Source organism: Channa argus, chromosome 7 (assembly GCF_033026475.1).
Source record: "Channa argus isolate prfri chromosome 7, Channa argus male v1.0, whole genome shotgun sequence".
NCBI classification, from domain to species: domain Eukaryota; kingdom Metazoa; phylum Chordata; class Actinopteri; order Anabantiformes; family Channidae; genus Channa; species Channa argus.
In genome coordinates this window covers 3,877,172-3,892,400 of record NC_090203.1, presented here as the reverse complement: position 1 = coordinate 3,892,400, position 15,229 = coordinate 3,877,172, and the positions used below count along the sequence as shown (strand labels likewise).

Below are 15,229 nucleotides of genomic sequence, written 5' to 3'. Positions count from 1 at the left end.
AAGCGATTTGCTGTGATAATTACTACATGCTGCAGAGCGTTTATGAGCCCTACTGCTAACATAATTTGCTACACCACAGACACCAAGTTCTAATGTTACTGAAGTTAATTAGAAGAACCATATCCTCACGCGCACTGGAGGGCCTGCTGGAGCTCAAAGCATAAGACAGATCATCAAGAAATGACATTAGGATGCATGTGAGAAAAGGTGGATCATCGGATCCTTGCAGAGTCAAAGACTCTATTGATAAAATACTGTATGTCTGTTACTTGATTGGTTCGGAGAACTGAATCTTTAACCTTCCCTTATGGATCCACCTGAGATGCGGAGGTAAAGTTTCTGTTCATAAACCTGCACAGCATGCGACGGATTTTTATTTAGTGCATAGCAGGTGAGAAAGGAAAGCGTTAGTTACCTGATGAATTGTTGTCTGTCCGGCGAACTGTGTCTTCTTAGTAAATACAGTCGCGGCCACAAATGTCGGCAGCCTTGCAATTCTGTCAGAAAGTGCAGCCCTTCTCTCAGACAATTGCTCCACTAGCTAACGTTTACGTGCTTATGATCAAATCTGATACAATTCCACACAGAACCCAAAAAATGCACTGGACAAAATTATTGGCATCCTTAACTTAATATTTGGTAGCCCCCCCCCCACCAGTGCTTTTTAAAGTGTGTTTCAGCTCATTGTCCTTCTGGAAGACTCACGAGCTCTGGTGGAGACCCAGCTGTCTGAGACTGGCCACTACATTGCTTGGTAATCATCAGATTTCATGGCATCCAGGTCCAGATGCAGTAAAGCAACCCCAAAACATCTTTGAACCTCCACCATGTTTGACTGCAGGGACTGGCCGTGATGTCCTTTACCAAAAAGCTCTAATTTTGTCTCATCTGTCCACAGTACGTTCTCCCAGATGGATTGTGCTTTTTTATGCCTTTGTGTGAGCAGTGGGGTCCTCCTGGGTCTCCTCCCATTGCATCGCTTTTCATTCAGATTAGTCGGGGTTCTTTATGCACCGTTCGAACAATCCTTTGTTGTAATCTTCCCTTAATTATGCTCTTCTGTCCACATCCAGGGAGGGGAGCTCCAGTGCGGTGGGCTGTAAACCTCTTGATGATATTGCACACAGTGGACACAGGAACATTAAGGTCTCTGGAGATGGACTTGTAGCCTTGTTTTGCCACAACCGTTCCTCTCAAATCCACAGACACCTCTTCACACTTCTTTCTTTTCTCCACGCTCAGTGTGACACACACTTTTCTCCCCTTTTAACTGGTTGTAAGTGTGATTACTATATTGTCTACACCTGTTACTTGCCACGGGTGGGTCTAAATACAAATTACAGGATTATTTCTTACAATTTTTGAGTTCTGTGTGAATTTTTTGCTAATGTTTTCTTCGTTTTTTTGTGTTGTGCAGAAAAAAACAAGCACATGAATGCCAGAACATTTTCAGATGGAACAATTATCTGAGAGAAGGGCTCCATTTTCTGACAGAATTGCAAGGGTGCCGACATTTTTGGCCTACATATGTAAATATATATGTTATAAATATATAGTAGTGTTTGAAAGGTTGTGAAGCTTTTTGTCTATTTATTGCTTAAATATGTGCACGATCATCATGAGGTTTTCATGGATGCCTTAAAACTAGATAGAGGGAACCTAACAAATGAGGCAAAAAGTTACACTTATTGCTTTATTGTAGAAATGTATTAAAGATGTGATTATCAATTTAGTTGATTTTCCGTCAGTGGACTGACGTGTGTCATGACACCTTAGTAGAATAGTTGTTGATGCTGACCAGGCTGGAATTGAAGAATTGCGGAAGACTTTTGACTTCACCAGGGCGACTGTGGCACAGGAGTTAGAGCAGGAGTCCACCAATCCCAGGGTTATTGGGTCGATTCCCAGCTCCTCCTGGCACATGCTGAGGTGTCTTTGAGCTAAAGAACTGAACACCAAAGCTGTTCCCCCATTGCTGTGTGAGGGAAACAGTACCAATGGTTCAACCATTTACCAACTGTCAGGCAGCTCGTGTGCAAATGGAGAAGATCTCCCCAGGACTGGTCAACCAACAAGGATTACATCAAGAACCCATAGGTTAATGTCCAGGATTATTTGTCGACCACCGGGACCACGTTAAACAACATATGTGAAGATGGTTGAGTTGCAAAGAAGAAGTCACAACTCTCCAAAAAGGAACATTACTGATCACCTATAGCCGCTGGAAGAATCTTCTCGTGCTCGATTGAGACCAAAGTAAAACTTAATCACGAACTTGAGCTTGATCGTGAAGTTTTGTGTTTCAGACCAAATGTTTCAGTGTACTTTACTTATCACCCCGGCAAATTATCTGTCCAGGGACATGCTGACGTGTAACCGGAGGAGCCAAACTACCACACATTGGGGTTTGTCGACAAGTGCTTCACCGACTGAGTCTCAGCTACACTCAGCATCTTCGCAAGCTCAACAGAAAGTGGATCGTGCGGCAAGAAAGCGGCGGAGGAGGTCAGATAAACAGTTACTGAACGCACAAATACACATACTTTTGCCAATATTTTTAATGTATTGGATCATTTTCCTCAATAAATAAACAGATAAATATAATGTTTTTGTCTCATTTGTCTAATTGGGTCGTTAACTTTCTATGTAGTTTTATGACAGGCGTCGAATCTGACCACAAATTCAGCTCATATTTATACAGAAATCACTTCAGGCACCACTGTATATATGTGTATATATATGTAAATATATAAAACAGACTTATAGCTTATTTAGTTAGTAGCTGCTGTAAAATAAATGTCAGGAAAAAAGCGTTTAAGCCTAATAATGGCTGATATTCACATGCACATTCAGATGCACATGTGAGTTCCTCTTAAAAGCTTTTTGTTGGTTGTTGCATGTTGTTGTCTCTGCACTAATGGCTTTGGATCTTTGATTTTCTCAGGATGCATTTTAGCCACAGTGACTAGAAATAAATGCCTCACACTGGACTGAGTGTGTGTATCATTAGCACCAACCATCTTTATTAGCACAGCAACTACACAAAGCCCATTACAGACTTGGGTGATTATGAATCCACTGATTGTCTGTCACATTCAGCACGTACTGCGAAATTACAGTGTAGTTTCTCATTCAGGCGAATGTTTCAATACACAGTAAAAAGAGGACAAGACTCATTTAATGTTTTCAGGTTCATAAACACATTTTCTCAGAACTGAAATAAAACCAATTCTCCATCTCTACACTACACACACGAGCAATTACATCACATAAAGAGAAACTCTAATTGTTGTGCGTCAGATCTTAGGTGCCTCACCAGGCGCACAGCTATTAAAATGTTATGAAAGTGTTGCACTGCCGACTTTAATGAGAGGGAAGGGAGAGATGAGGAGGGAAGGTGAGACGATGTGCTGCCCATTGTTGCAGCTCGCAGAATGGGATATTTTATAACCTGTAGCTGCACGGCGCACAAAGAATCGCCTGGAGCTCCCTGAAACACGATCATCCAAATCTGTCTGGCGTGCACACGTGCGCGCCCGCACACGTGCAAACATGTCAAGACTCTTTAGTTCTTTCTTTGTGCTTTGCTTTTGTTCTATAATGGTCTGTGCCTTTTAAAATTTCAAAATGCCCTGTAAGGGCCTCACATATCGGATACACTTTCTTGCCTAATTCAGTGAAAACACAGAAACAACCCGAAGATGATTTGCTCTTGAGGACAGCATCTGCCAGAGTTGAGCGAGGGAGTGTAGCTTTGGTGTCAGGAATAACGTCCTAACCAAGAACGGAGAAATGAAAGACGCGTCCTCAAAACTTCACGCCCCCGTTGTTTGTCCGACCCAACAAAAAACGTGTTGTTCACGCGCGGAGAAGCAGACATCTGTTGAAATTGCACTCTGGGAAATTGGCGTCCAATCACGATTTTTCACACTCGTTTTGTGTTGTAAACAAACTAAAATGGGTGATGATTTGAACATTTGAATGCACACTGCTTCTGTATTTACTTTATTTTATTATTTTTTTACGCTGCTCTATTTTTCATCGGCGTGATGTTAGGCGCTAAATAAAGATGGTTGTTGTGGCCTTAACAATCAATACTTCCTCGTCATGTGTCACATTATGTGCATCACATCAGTTGTTTCACACTGGACTGAAACTCTCAAACACTGAGACAAACGTGAACAGTATCTGCTCACATACACCAACTGGACTGCAACTCCAGTCTGTTACTTTTGAGTTGCAGTGTTTTCCTTCCTACAGACAATTTACTGCGGAGTCTTTCCAAGTCGTGGGTGGTGCACAACGTCCGGCAGATACCATGCCAGGTACCCTGCCACGTCTTCAATTGACGAAATGTGTCAAGATCTTGGAGTGGAACATAAACTCCAGGCTTCCAGGGCACAGTCTGGTAGAGCAGGAGAGCCGTTTGTTGGGCTGACAATGAATCATTCAGAGCTCTAACAGCACCAAGCACATTAAATACTTCAGCAGCTTGAGTTCCTCACAGCAGCGAGACCAACATGCATTCAGCAATTACAATGTTAAAATGTTGGGAGAGATGTTTGAGCTTCACCGTAGTGAACTGTACTGCAGCTTCTAGCACACAGTCGTTTCCTTTCATTGTTAACTCAGTGGCTTGATGCTATCAGAGATAATGCAGGTTTGTCTCCATGTGCAAGCAGGATTACTGAAGCCATGAAAGCAGGAATCACATTCATGCCAACAACCTAAAAGTGAAAAAGCCCAATCAATTAAGAATTTTGCGAATTGAGGGAAAAACGAGTCTACAGAGGTTATAGAAGCTACGCAGAACTAACACAGTGTAATGAGGAAAGAAATACTATATTTGCTTTATTGCCTGAAGTTAGATAAGAACACTGATATGTATATAATGTGTATTTCACAAACACCCAATTCAGATGTTATCACACCCATCAATTACGGTTATCTGTTATCAGCATCATACATATGGGCAAGTAGGCCTCTGCTCCACATGCTAGAAGGCTCGGTGCCGTTGTGTTTGCTTTTAGCACCAAAAATACATGCTTATGGTTAGTTTTAGGTACTAAAACAATATGGTTAGGGTTAGGGAGAGATTGTGGGGTGGGTTAAAATAAAGGTACAATAATGAGTAACAGCATTTACTAACGGGACACACACAAAAAATGGGGCCTCTCATCTCCAGTTCCTGTGCTAAGTCAGCCAATCATCCAGCCTCCTCCCTACAAAGAGTCTAAATTGCAACAGCAAACGCCACTCTGGTACCTGTAATACATCACGGCTGGGTAATGAGAATACCTATGCCTGAGTAGGTAGCTGGATGTATTCCATGTTCTAGTTTGTCAGTAAGCAAACCAGCTCCCAACACATCCAAACGTGTGATGAGGACTGGAGTAACTTCTCTAGTGGTAATTAAGACATTTCCCCATAATTCTGGCACAAACCCATGATGTAACAATACTGAAAGCAGGCTCTAACAATTATCAACTAAACAAGTGTTTCTTCAAAACCTTTGCTTGTTTTTTCTTAACTTGTTTGCTGTGGGATGAGCTATGCTGCACTGTTGTCAGCTCAGACTGTGATGAAGTTGCTTCTGTAGTAACCAAACACCTCGGACAACAAACTCAGTGTAGATAGGAAAGAGCAGTAAAACACAGCTGAATCCAAATGTACAAGGAATAATCAACGGGACTCATGCAAGCACATTCTTTATTCTTAATGTGTTATATTTCCAAACCTGTTCTAGCGTCAGCAGAGCATCTTCACTGCATAACAAATTTGAACCTGAAAAATCCACAAGCACGTTCACAAACAATTGTAAGATTTGATCGTTACCACGCTCTAACCTGTCGTACCTTTCACTCCGTTGGCAAGTTTCACTACAATGTCAGCCGAGACTAACGAGAGCAATTTCCCAAAACAATTTCTGACAGGGATGACACAGCGATGGCAGGCGGCTTGCGTTTACCATGCAATAACAGCAATAGCAGAGTGAGCTGAAAACAGCACTGGCACATAGTTTCACCGTTTTGGTTTTGTTATGGAGGATATATGAAAGCTGCTTATAGTTCATGTTCTTCAGCTTGTAGTTTGCCATTAGGTGCTGTGTCGCATTTTATCGGAGGCAAAATGACCAAGGACGTCTCTGAACTTAACCACAGATTAAAATGTGTCAAAAATGTTCATGCTGTTAAAAGCTAGAGATTAAGAACCTATAGCTACCAGCCCATGTGATATTCAGAAAATGATCACACACTCAATACTCACACTGGGTGTATTCCTGTAACAGTGCAAACTCTGTCGGAGTCAGTGTGACCCATTTGTCCTGGATGCTCATTGTGCTCAGGCCTTGTCTCCTTGTCCGTCGAGCATTCCCTGGGTAGCAAAGCACAGCCGGGTGTCACGCTGAAAAGCAACAACACACATTATATCACCTGCATCATTTGAAGCTGCACACACCTGTTTTTTTTCTTAAAGGGCGATTTTCACAAATTTTGCCTGTAACATAAATTCTCTCTCCTCCTAGCTGAAAAACGTCCCCTGGTTGACATCATCTGGAGGACTTACTGTTCATACGATGTCCACTTGTTGCTCATATTACAGAGGTTTTTAGTCTTGGTCAACCCGATCCTGATTCCCTAGAACTCCTCCCAAAGATATCATTTGTAGTCCCGAATATGAAAAACTCCTCCAGATGATGTCATTATGCACCCAGAAGCAGCGAGATCCCCAAACTTCAACCATATTAAGCAACTGAAAAGTGGATGAGTCGACCTTAAATGGCAGCGATAACAAGAAAGCTTTGCAAAAGTTGCTGCAAGGACGTTGCGACAGCAAGGACGTCTCAGACACGGACATTTGTGTTTTTCAGCCTATTGTATGTTGAAGAATTCACACTTGGTGACGTCACAAACTGAAACATGAATGGAAACGTTAAAAGAGACATTCTAGGAAGCATTATTAGCATTGTTACGCTATCATTATCCAATTGGTCCAGATTTCTGTGCCAAACCTTTCTGAAAAAAAGCCAGATTGCCCCAGTGACATTTAGCAATAAATTAAGTGCTTCAGAGGAACATTAGAATGGTCTGCAACATCTGGGCAATACATTTTTTTCCATCATTTGTTTCTTGTTTGCCTTCATAGATAATGTACAAAGATATTTATAATCAATAAGAAACTAGGAACAGGGGAAAAAAGCCTGAACCTCCTGTCAGCTTAACTGTTTGCCTTGATATGAAGCATCATTAAATGTTTGCAACAGGTGGATGGGTCCTTGTAAACTAACAGCCCAATTTGGACATTGAAAGCATTCGAAACTGTGTCAGTGCTGCTTTCCAAATGACCTTGCATCAGCCCGACTGGTTGCCATGATGACAACATGATCAAGTTCAAACCAAATGGGCTTTTGTAAGCTGGCACTTACATTTTTGAACCGTGGCCAGAACAGTTGTTTCGTTACAAAGGTAAACGAGAAGCCGTTCGAAGCTCGAATTGCATTTAAGTTCAAAGCTACTAAAACTGTGATGAAACAATCTCGGCAACCGAGAAAATTTGGTTTGGTTGCAGATTGGAGGTTTCGGTAAAGTAGCATATTGTACCACAGGCACAGCTTCAGTCATATTTATCCAAAAAGGTGACAACGTGATAGTTTGTACTGCAAAGGTGATGAATCAGTTCTACACAAGCTGCACTGATTAGTAAAACACCACTGTTCTTCTGTTGACATTCATGTGAATGTACGACCCAAGTTTCACTGCAGGATGACTGTTCCTGTAATTCTATGTTTGTGTAGGTGTCACTGTGTGGGTGTGTGTATTTGTATTTGAATGTGTGTGTGTCACATCAGCAGCGAAGCATTTGCCCCAAATTACTGCGAACTGAAACCCTGGATTAACAAGTGGAGGATGGATGTGTCTGCTCGCACGTCTGTGCACTGTGCAGTCAGTGAGGTATAAATGTGTCTAATTTAATTTGGATTTGTGCGTCTGTGTGTGTGTGTGTGCACCCAAGCGTGAGTGCACGCACCGTGCGGTGCCACGTTTTACCTTGTGGAACCGCTTGCACAAAGAGGCTACAGAGGAGTATACAGTACACTGGAAATTCTTGAGAAAGCACAATTACCACGCAGAAAAGGGAAAAGCAACACTCGACACAATGTGCAGCCACCGGTGTTGCTGTGCTAACACTGGCTGCGTGGGAATCTGCCTCCCTCGCATAAACTTTGATCTGCCTCTGGAGCAGAAACTAGAAAATGCTCGACAGGATCTCATTTCTTCATTTGCACAGGCAGCAAAATAAAAGCGGATGGAGAATCTTCTCATTTATCCGAATCTCCAGCGAGTCGAACTCCAACAGAGTGATGCATTGTAATGATGGGTGCAGTATATATTCCTGCTGTGCAGTGCCCTGTAATCATCTTGTTCTAGTGTTGCCTAACTGCACTGCATCCACACAAGATGCTCAAACTGGCATCTTTTCAACAATCGAAACACAGCTCGGAAAATGTCCGGTGGTGCAGTGGGGGGATTCAGCGTGGATCCATGTGTTACACCACACTGACCTGAGACCCCGCTGATGCCGTGGACACTGCGACATACGGCAACATGAATGAAATGATACCCCAACGTGCCACTCACCTGCTGCAGGGCTGGAGTTAACGCTAAGAGAGGCTGAGGGAGGAGTCCACAAGACAGATGTTTTCAGACGAAGCTCCTCACTCTCCTTCCTGTGGTATCCTCCTCTGGATCCCCTCTCACCTGTGAGAGTAGGGGTTTGTAATTAGATGCACTGCGAGAGTGTGTGTGTGTAAAAACGAGGGGAGGAGAAGGAGCGGCGGCGGCGGCGGCGGCGGCAGCACTTTCCGCTGCCTCACCGTGTGTGAGTATGTGGATGGTGTAGTGTTTGTTTTTCTCCAGCGGTGTCTGGTCAGAGCAGCATCGCTGGGGATGGGGAGTGGAGAGAGAGAGAGGGAGAGAGGGAGAGCACAATAATCCAAGGCTGCTCTGCCTGCAGTGATCAGTTTCCATACTCCCGCTCGCTCACGTCACATCCCCCCAGCCCTCTCTCTATCACTCTGCTTCTCATCTCCCCCTCCCCTCTCAAAAAATCCAGAGGTCCTATTCCCTCCTGCTTCTTCACCAGTGGCTACCTCACACCCTCTTTCAAACCATCTCTACTCCGGCCACTTTGGCACAAAGTAGCATTCAACACCCCAGCAACCTGTGGGACATCCTCCCCGGAGGGCCAAGAGAGAGACGATGAAGACATCAAAAAAAGTTGAAGAATGGAGGAAGGATGAAAGATGAGAAATGGGGACAAATGGAGAGAGAGACAATGGAGATGATGCAGGGAAACAGGAGGTGGAGGAGGATGGTAAACTTTATTCTGTGACCAATTGTTTTCTGTCTACACATAAGTGACACACGAGGTAAAAAATATTATTAAACCATTATAATAATATATTATACTAAAGTATTAATACAGATATTAATAAGACTTAATTAATTTTGTAAATACAAGTACTTGAAAATCCTTTACAATACAATTAATGTAAATAGTACTAAAACATATCAAATGCCAAAACTGAGATTTTATTTATTGATTTTTTGAACATTTGTTCATTAGCGACACGTTTCAGTTTTATTACAAATAAATTCCAATGAGATACCATGTAAACAATAGTGGACCAAGTATTGAGCCCTGTGGCGTTCCAAACATTACAGGTGTAGGAGACCAGAGTTTGAGTCCATTCCGAAGCCCAACATTTTAATAACACTTAACCATGTTTAGTATCTCATCCTAACCAAACGCTATGTTAGTTTAATCTCGCATTTTTTAGAGTTTGGGGACAAAGAATAGTGTGACACTATCCGCCATTTTGACACCATTCTAAGCAGCGGTATCTGCCATTTTGGTGCCTTCGCCTACCGTCCAAATCACAATCAAATAGATGTGAGAAGAGGGGTTTCAGGTATTTGACAATCTGAGAAGCACTTTGAGGTTTACCGACACAGTGTAGTGTTGTGTAACACTGAGCTTCATCAGAGCCTCCTATCAGAAAACGGACAGCTTCAGAAACCCACTCTGCACATCAGAATTGGGGGAACTGGGGGCAGCAATTTATGAAACCTTCCAAAATTAACAGTCATGATGCAGGAGTGATGAAGAAATCGGTGTTTGAACTTCCTTTATTTAAGATTTTTTTTTTTTTTTTACCATAAATACATATACATATATTTAAAATACATTTACACGTTGACAACAAGTGATACCGACTCTCAAACTTCTTCATACTTGTACTTACCAAATATAAACATAGGGCATTTTACAAAGTAACAGAGAACAATGTCAAAAAAATACATGAGTAATATTCTCAGCTCTTTATGATGCCATGATTCCTCCCACCATAATTCTACTATTGGTCGATCCCGCGGAAGGTCACGAGCTAGACATTTAACTTCCGGCTAGTGGAGCTGCTGTGAAGTATAAATGTCTCGCTCACTACAGCATGTGTTCGCAGCCAACCCCCTTCTGACGGAGACATAAAGGTTACGCAATAACGCTTTCTGCCCTGCTGTTCCTTCTTTCAGACAGAGGCCGGCAGAGTCCTGAGCTACAGGCTTGCTGCGCCTTGCAACAAACCTAATATCTCCAGTGAATTTACCAGGCCACCTTTAGATAACCTTTACATCCCTGCCACCTGCAGAACCCATCTGACCCATAAGCCCCGTTACGGATCGAGTGTCCTGAAAGATCGCCGAACACTGACCCAGATATGGGCTGGCTGAACACTGTGCCAATAATGTTTGTGTTTTCGTTCCGCCTCCAGGCTGTCTGTGGAGGTCATGTGGGTGTTCGCATTTTGTCGCGGAGGCAGGGCCAGCTGATGTATTGAACTGTCTCCCACATGTGAGGGCGTCTGTGGATTATTGCTCCTCAAGAGTGATGGGGCAGCATCTGGGCTGATGTTTAAGCTACTGCAGAATCATTTGATCATTATAGGTCATTATATGTGTGGGGCCCGGTGGGTCAGTGGAAAGCATTGCTTTAAGATGCAGAAGGTCGCGGGCTCGAATCCCACCCCAACAGTGTGGCCCGAACAAAAATGGAAGGGGTTGCGGCACGAAGATCACCTGCGGTAAAAACTCCTCCCAAGTCAACGTGCGGAACACATTCACCTGTTAAACCCATTGATCTATAGATCTTGTATGTGACTGTGCCTAATTTGTAACAGCATTAAAATATTATATCACCGTATACATTGTCCTTATACTGTGTCTGCTCATCCAGCAGACACAGAACACTTTGAGATGTGTTTTGTCTACCCACTGAATATATTACAAATGAAATATTGCTCCCAGCCTCATTTTAGTGTCCAACAACTCACGAGGGAAGTATCTTGTTCTGTCTCTTTGTTCTTTTCTGCATAGTCACCAATATCATCTGTCTTCTCTTTTGTGTTGAGCAAGTAGCGAACTGTCAACCGTGAAGCTTAAAGATGATGAACTGCAAACGCAATTCAAACAATGGGTGATAATTCCAGAGTAACATACATTGAACATGTACTGTGGTTAAAACAAACTACATACTGATATTTGTACCGTTCAGAAACGCTGTGTAGTCGAATATGCAACACTAACATTTTCATTTAGTGTATTTTTGTCATTTTCTGCTATGAAAAATCTTGTAAACCATCGTTGCATGTATTTAGACATTTTCGTTATTACTACACACCGTCTAAGCAAAAATGGAAACAACCCTCTGTGCTGTTTCGTTCACAGTGCAGGGTGTGCAGATGTGTTTCACATGCAGATGACAGACGTCATTGCTGAGTGCATCAGACCTGCATCATCACGAGATCTATTGCCAGTCATTATGCATGTGGGTCAGACACACTGGGGGCTGGTTAGAGGAGCTTCCCTGGCAACTGATTGCATCACACTCTGCATCAATGAACGCTGAAATCTATAATCCCTTTGTCTCCATAAATAAAGTGAAATGTACAGTCAGCTGAAACTAAGCCGTGCACTGTTTTCTTGTCTGGAATGTCAGTGGACTGCAGGCTTTTAGTCTGTCGCAGTCTGAGCCGAGCTGATCCTTGCGCACAAATAATCTCAATGGCTCAGTTAAACCAATTTAGTTATAGCTTTGTTTCTGGTTAAGCAGCATTAGCAAGCGGGGAGGAAAAGAATATTTTGGAGGCTGATGTTCTGATTGCGACCAAATATCATTTTTGCCATCTAGTCTAGCTGACCTGAAAACCAACAATCACAGAAACACCATAGAAAATAGGAGAATATAGGAAAGACTGAGATGAATTCATAACCTTATTCATTCCAAGGTTCATTTGCAAATAGAAAACTCAGGGGTCGAGTCTATTCTTTTATGCCAGTGCTTGTCTGACTGCAAAGAAAAAAATCCAATAACCATAAGATGTTGAACTACACATAATTGCCTCATACAAAAGCGATAAATCCACAAGAGCAACTTAAATTTCAACAGAAATCTTTGTCCGAGCAGCAAACCATACACAGTCCAAGTCCAATACACAGTCCAAACTATTAAAGGCTAAAGCATTGACATGAGGCCAGTCGACCTTTTCGTTTAAAAAAAAGAGGTGGCCGCAGGTGAGCTGGCTTTCTATATGGATTTCTGTAGCTCCAAGTCAACTTTAACCTGGTCACCTAAGTCCATGGAAACGCACAAAGTTTCCACAATTTAATTTAGAGACTCTGCGTCCGCCTCCCTGAGCCAGTTGGTCAAAACCGCTGAGGCCTTACAGACGAGTGGGGAAATGTCTTCAAGACCTACAAGCAGAAGCCCAGTCGCTAATGAGCAGCACCTCTGGGATAAGCAAGTCCTGGATGACTGAGAATCTTCACAGTCAAGGGAAAACAACTTTTGGACAGAGTGCCAACCACGTTATGCACACAGCTAATGCCGCTGCACCGATTATTGCAGAGCTTCCTGGAGACTGGAAGCCTCTGCTGTGAGTGGGCACATGGGTTGCAGATTAAATATATTGGCCTGTAAATCAAAAGTACATCTTCTAAGACTCAGCTCCTCTCTGCCACATTACTGACACCACCGCAGCCCCACCAGCTGAGACGGCAGCCTAAAGCACATATATCAATTCTGCCGCACGTTTCTGGACCTCTGTCCTATTTTTAGCAGCCAGAGTGTGGAGTCGAGTGCCAAACACCATGTATCATAATGGGACCGTTATGTAGGGTACTCTGGGTCTTCCTTCCTGGGCTGAGGACAAAATAATGCTGGCTAGGCAGTCTCCCTCATTGAGTACGCATCCGCAGGCAGTATTAAAAGAGCGTTAAGAGTGGAGAGGGACTAACATTATGTACACATTAAAAAGAGGCACCTGCCACCAGACTAACATTAGGAGTTTCAATCTTGACTGCTAATACTAAGTCTAAGCGGGACATAAAGTTAAAGTTTACTTGATGTTCTGACACTTGGATGTTTAGCTTTCTCCGCTATCTCTGCCTACGAACACGCCTTCCTCCTCTCCTACTTCGACCAACGGTAGCCCAATTTCCACCGGCCACCCTGTATCGTCAACAGCACCGGGGGTGGTCGTTGTTAACCCTGGGCCCCGACCGATCCGGTATGGAGGTCAGATTCGGTGTGGAAGCATTAACCTGCAGTAATAAATTGAATATAATTTCCATTTTATAGACCCGACCAGCCATGAAGTCACATTCTCAGCTTTGACTATTTCATTCAAACTCCAGTATGATTTTTCAAAAACTAAAATGTTTTATTAGTATCCATCAGTTATGTGTGACCTGTTCAGGGTCACGGTGGGCTGGAATGTATTTAGCTGTCATCGGACTCCACACAGAAAGGCCGCAGCCGGCAAGGGATTTGAATCGGGGACCTTGCGGCACTGCTAATCACTCCACCACTGTGCTACCCGATAGTATTACTACTCTTACCTAAATAAAATGTCTGAGTGCCTCTTCAATCACTAGTAATGAAAGAGCTCCACACAGATTTTGTTCCATGTGTGTCTGTCAAATGTGTGTTTGCATGTGCCCACATTTGAGCGCCCATGCATGTGTGTGTGGGGGGGACTCTCCTCTGTCCCTCTGCAGACATGTGGTGCAGAGCATTGAACTGTATTATCAGCATGAGTCACTGGAACATTCTGTGGCACTGAGGGAGCAAATCACATTTGTTCTTTCCATCTGCCATGTAATGAGCAAAAAGAGGACAAAAAGGACCCACAGGGACAAATAAGACGTCTTAACTGCTGGGTGAAGTTCGAGTGTTTATACAGAATTAAAGCCCACATCTGTAGACTGCAGAATAAACCGATTCTAATATAATTCAGATCAACAACAGTTTAATTGTACATCTGGAAAATGTAATCTAGGTTGGACTACTGTAAATCAAAACCTTCCTCTTTAATAAAGCTTATAGTTAGTCATAGTTATGCTGCTATAGGCTTAGACCCTGAGCCTGGTTCTGCTGGAGGTTTCTTCCGTTAAAGGGGGTTTTTACTCTCCACTGTTGCGTAGGACTTGTTCAAGGGGGAATTGTTGGGTTCTCTCTATACATCTTTATAATCTTGACTTTATTCTGTAAAGTGCCCTGAGATGACTCTGTTGTGAATTGGTGCTATATAAATAAAGTTGAATTGAAGTGAATTAATCATCCAACTTACTGTAGGTTGTTTTGCGCTCATTGAAACTTTTTGCATTGTCGTTGCCTTCAAACCCCGGTGCTTTTTGCTAAGGCTGCTGAGGTTGTGCCACTGGGCCGGTTGCACATGCGCCTGTTCCAGCTACGGTTTGGTCGCTATCATGTCTGTCTAATCGGCACAGCCCTCCATGCTCTCAGGTGGTAGAGGCCGTCCAATACCAACAGGGAAGGTGTCCCACGTGGTCAGGTGAGGAGAAGGGTGGCCATAACCACAGATGCTCAGGCTGAGATACAGTCTGAGAGGCTAGGTCAGTTCAAGGTTGCTTGGTTCCTGGGGGTATGAAGTCCCCATACTTGCATGCAACAGTGGTTGAGCAGAGGTGGACCACTTGAGGAGAACACTCTCTGCCCCTTGTGGACTTCGCTGGGAAGGAACACTTTGAGCCTTCCATCCCTCAAGTGAGGCTGAAGACAAGTCCTCTAGCTTTTCTCTGGAGGGTGAGACTGCTGCATGCTAGGGTCCTCTTGATGACCCCCAAAAGGCCACAGAGGCCATGGATGGCAG

The 15,229-nt window shown here is 43.3% G+C and overlaps 1 protein-coding gene across 2 annotated transcripts in view; it reads right to left on the bottom strand.

Annotated features, from left to right (window-relative positions):
* dgkb (diacylglycerol kinase, beta) overlaps positions 1 to 9,315 on the bottom strand; it is a 63,420-nt gene extending 54,105 nt beyond the window's left edge. Inside the window, exons 1-2 of one of the 2 annotated variants that reach the window (XM_067511377.1) lie at positions 8,640 to 9,315; positions 6,268 to 6,405 (exon numbers count right to left, since the gene is read on the bottom strand). In XM_067511377.1, coding sequence (XP_067367478.1) covers positions 6,268 to 6,337 — 70 coding nt within the window. In that variant the 5' untranslated portion in view covers positions 6,338 to 6,405; positions 8,640 to 9,315. The remainder of the gene's footprint in view (positions 1 to 6,267; positions 6,406 to 8,639) is intronic. The other variant, XM_067511376.1, reaches the window with a different exon arrangement.
* Positions 9,316 to 15,229: the final 5,914 nt, after the last annotated feature.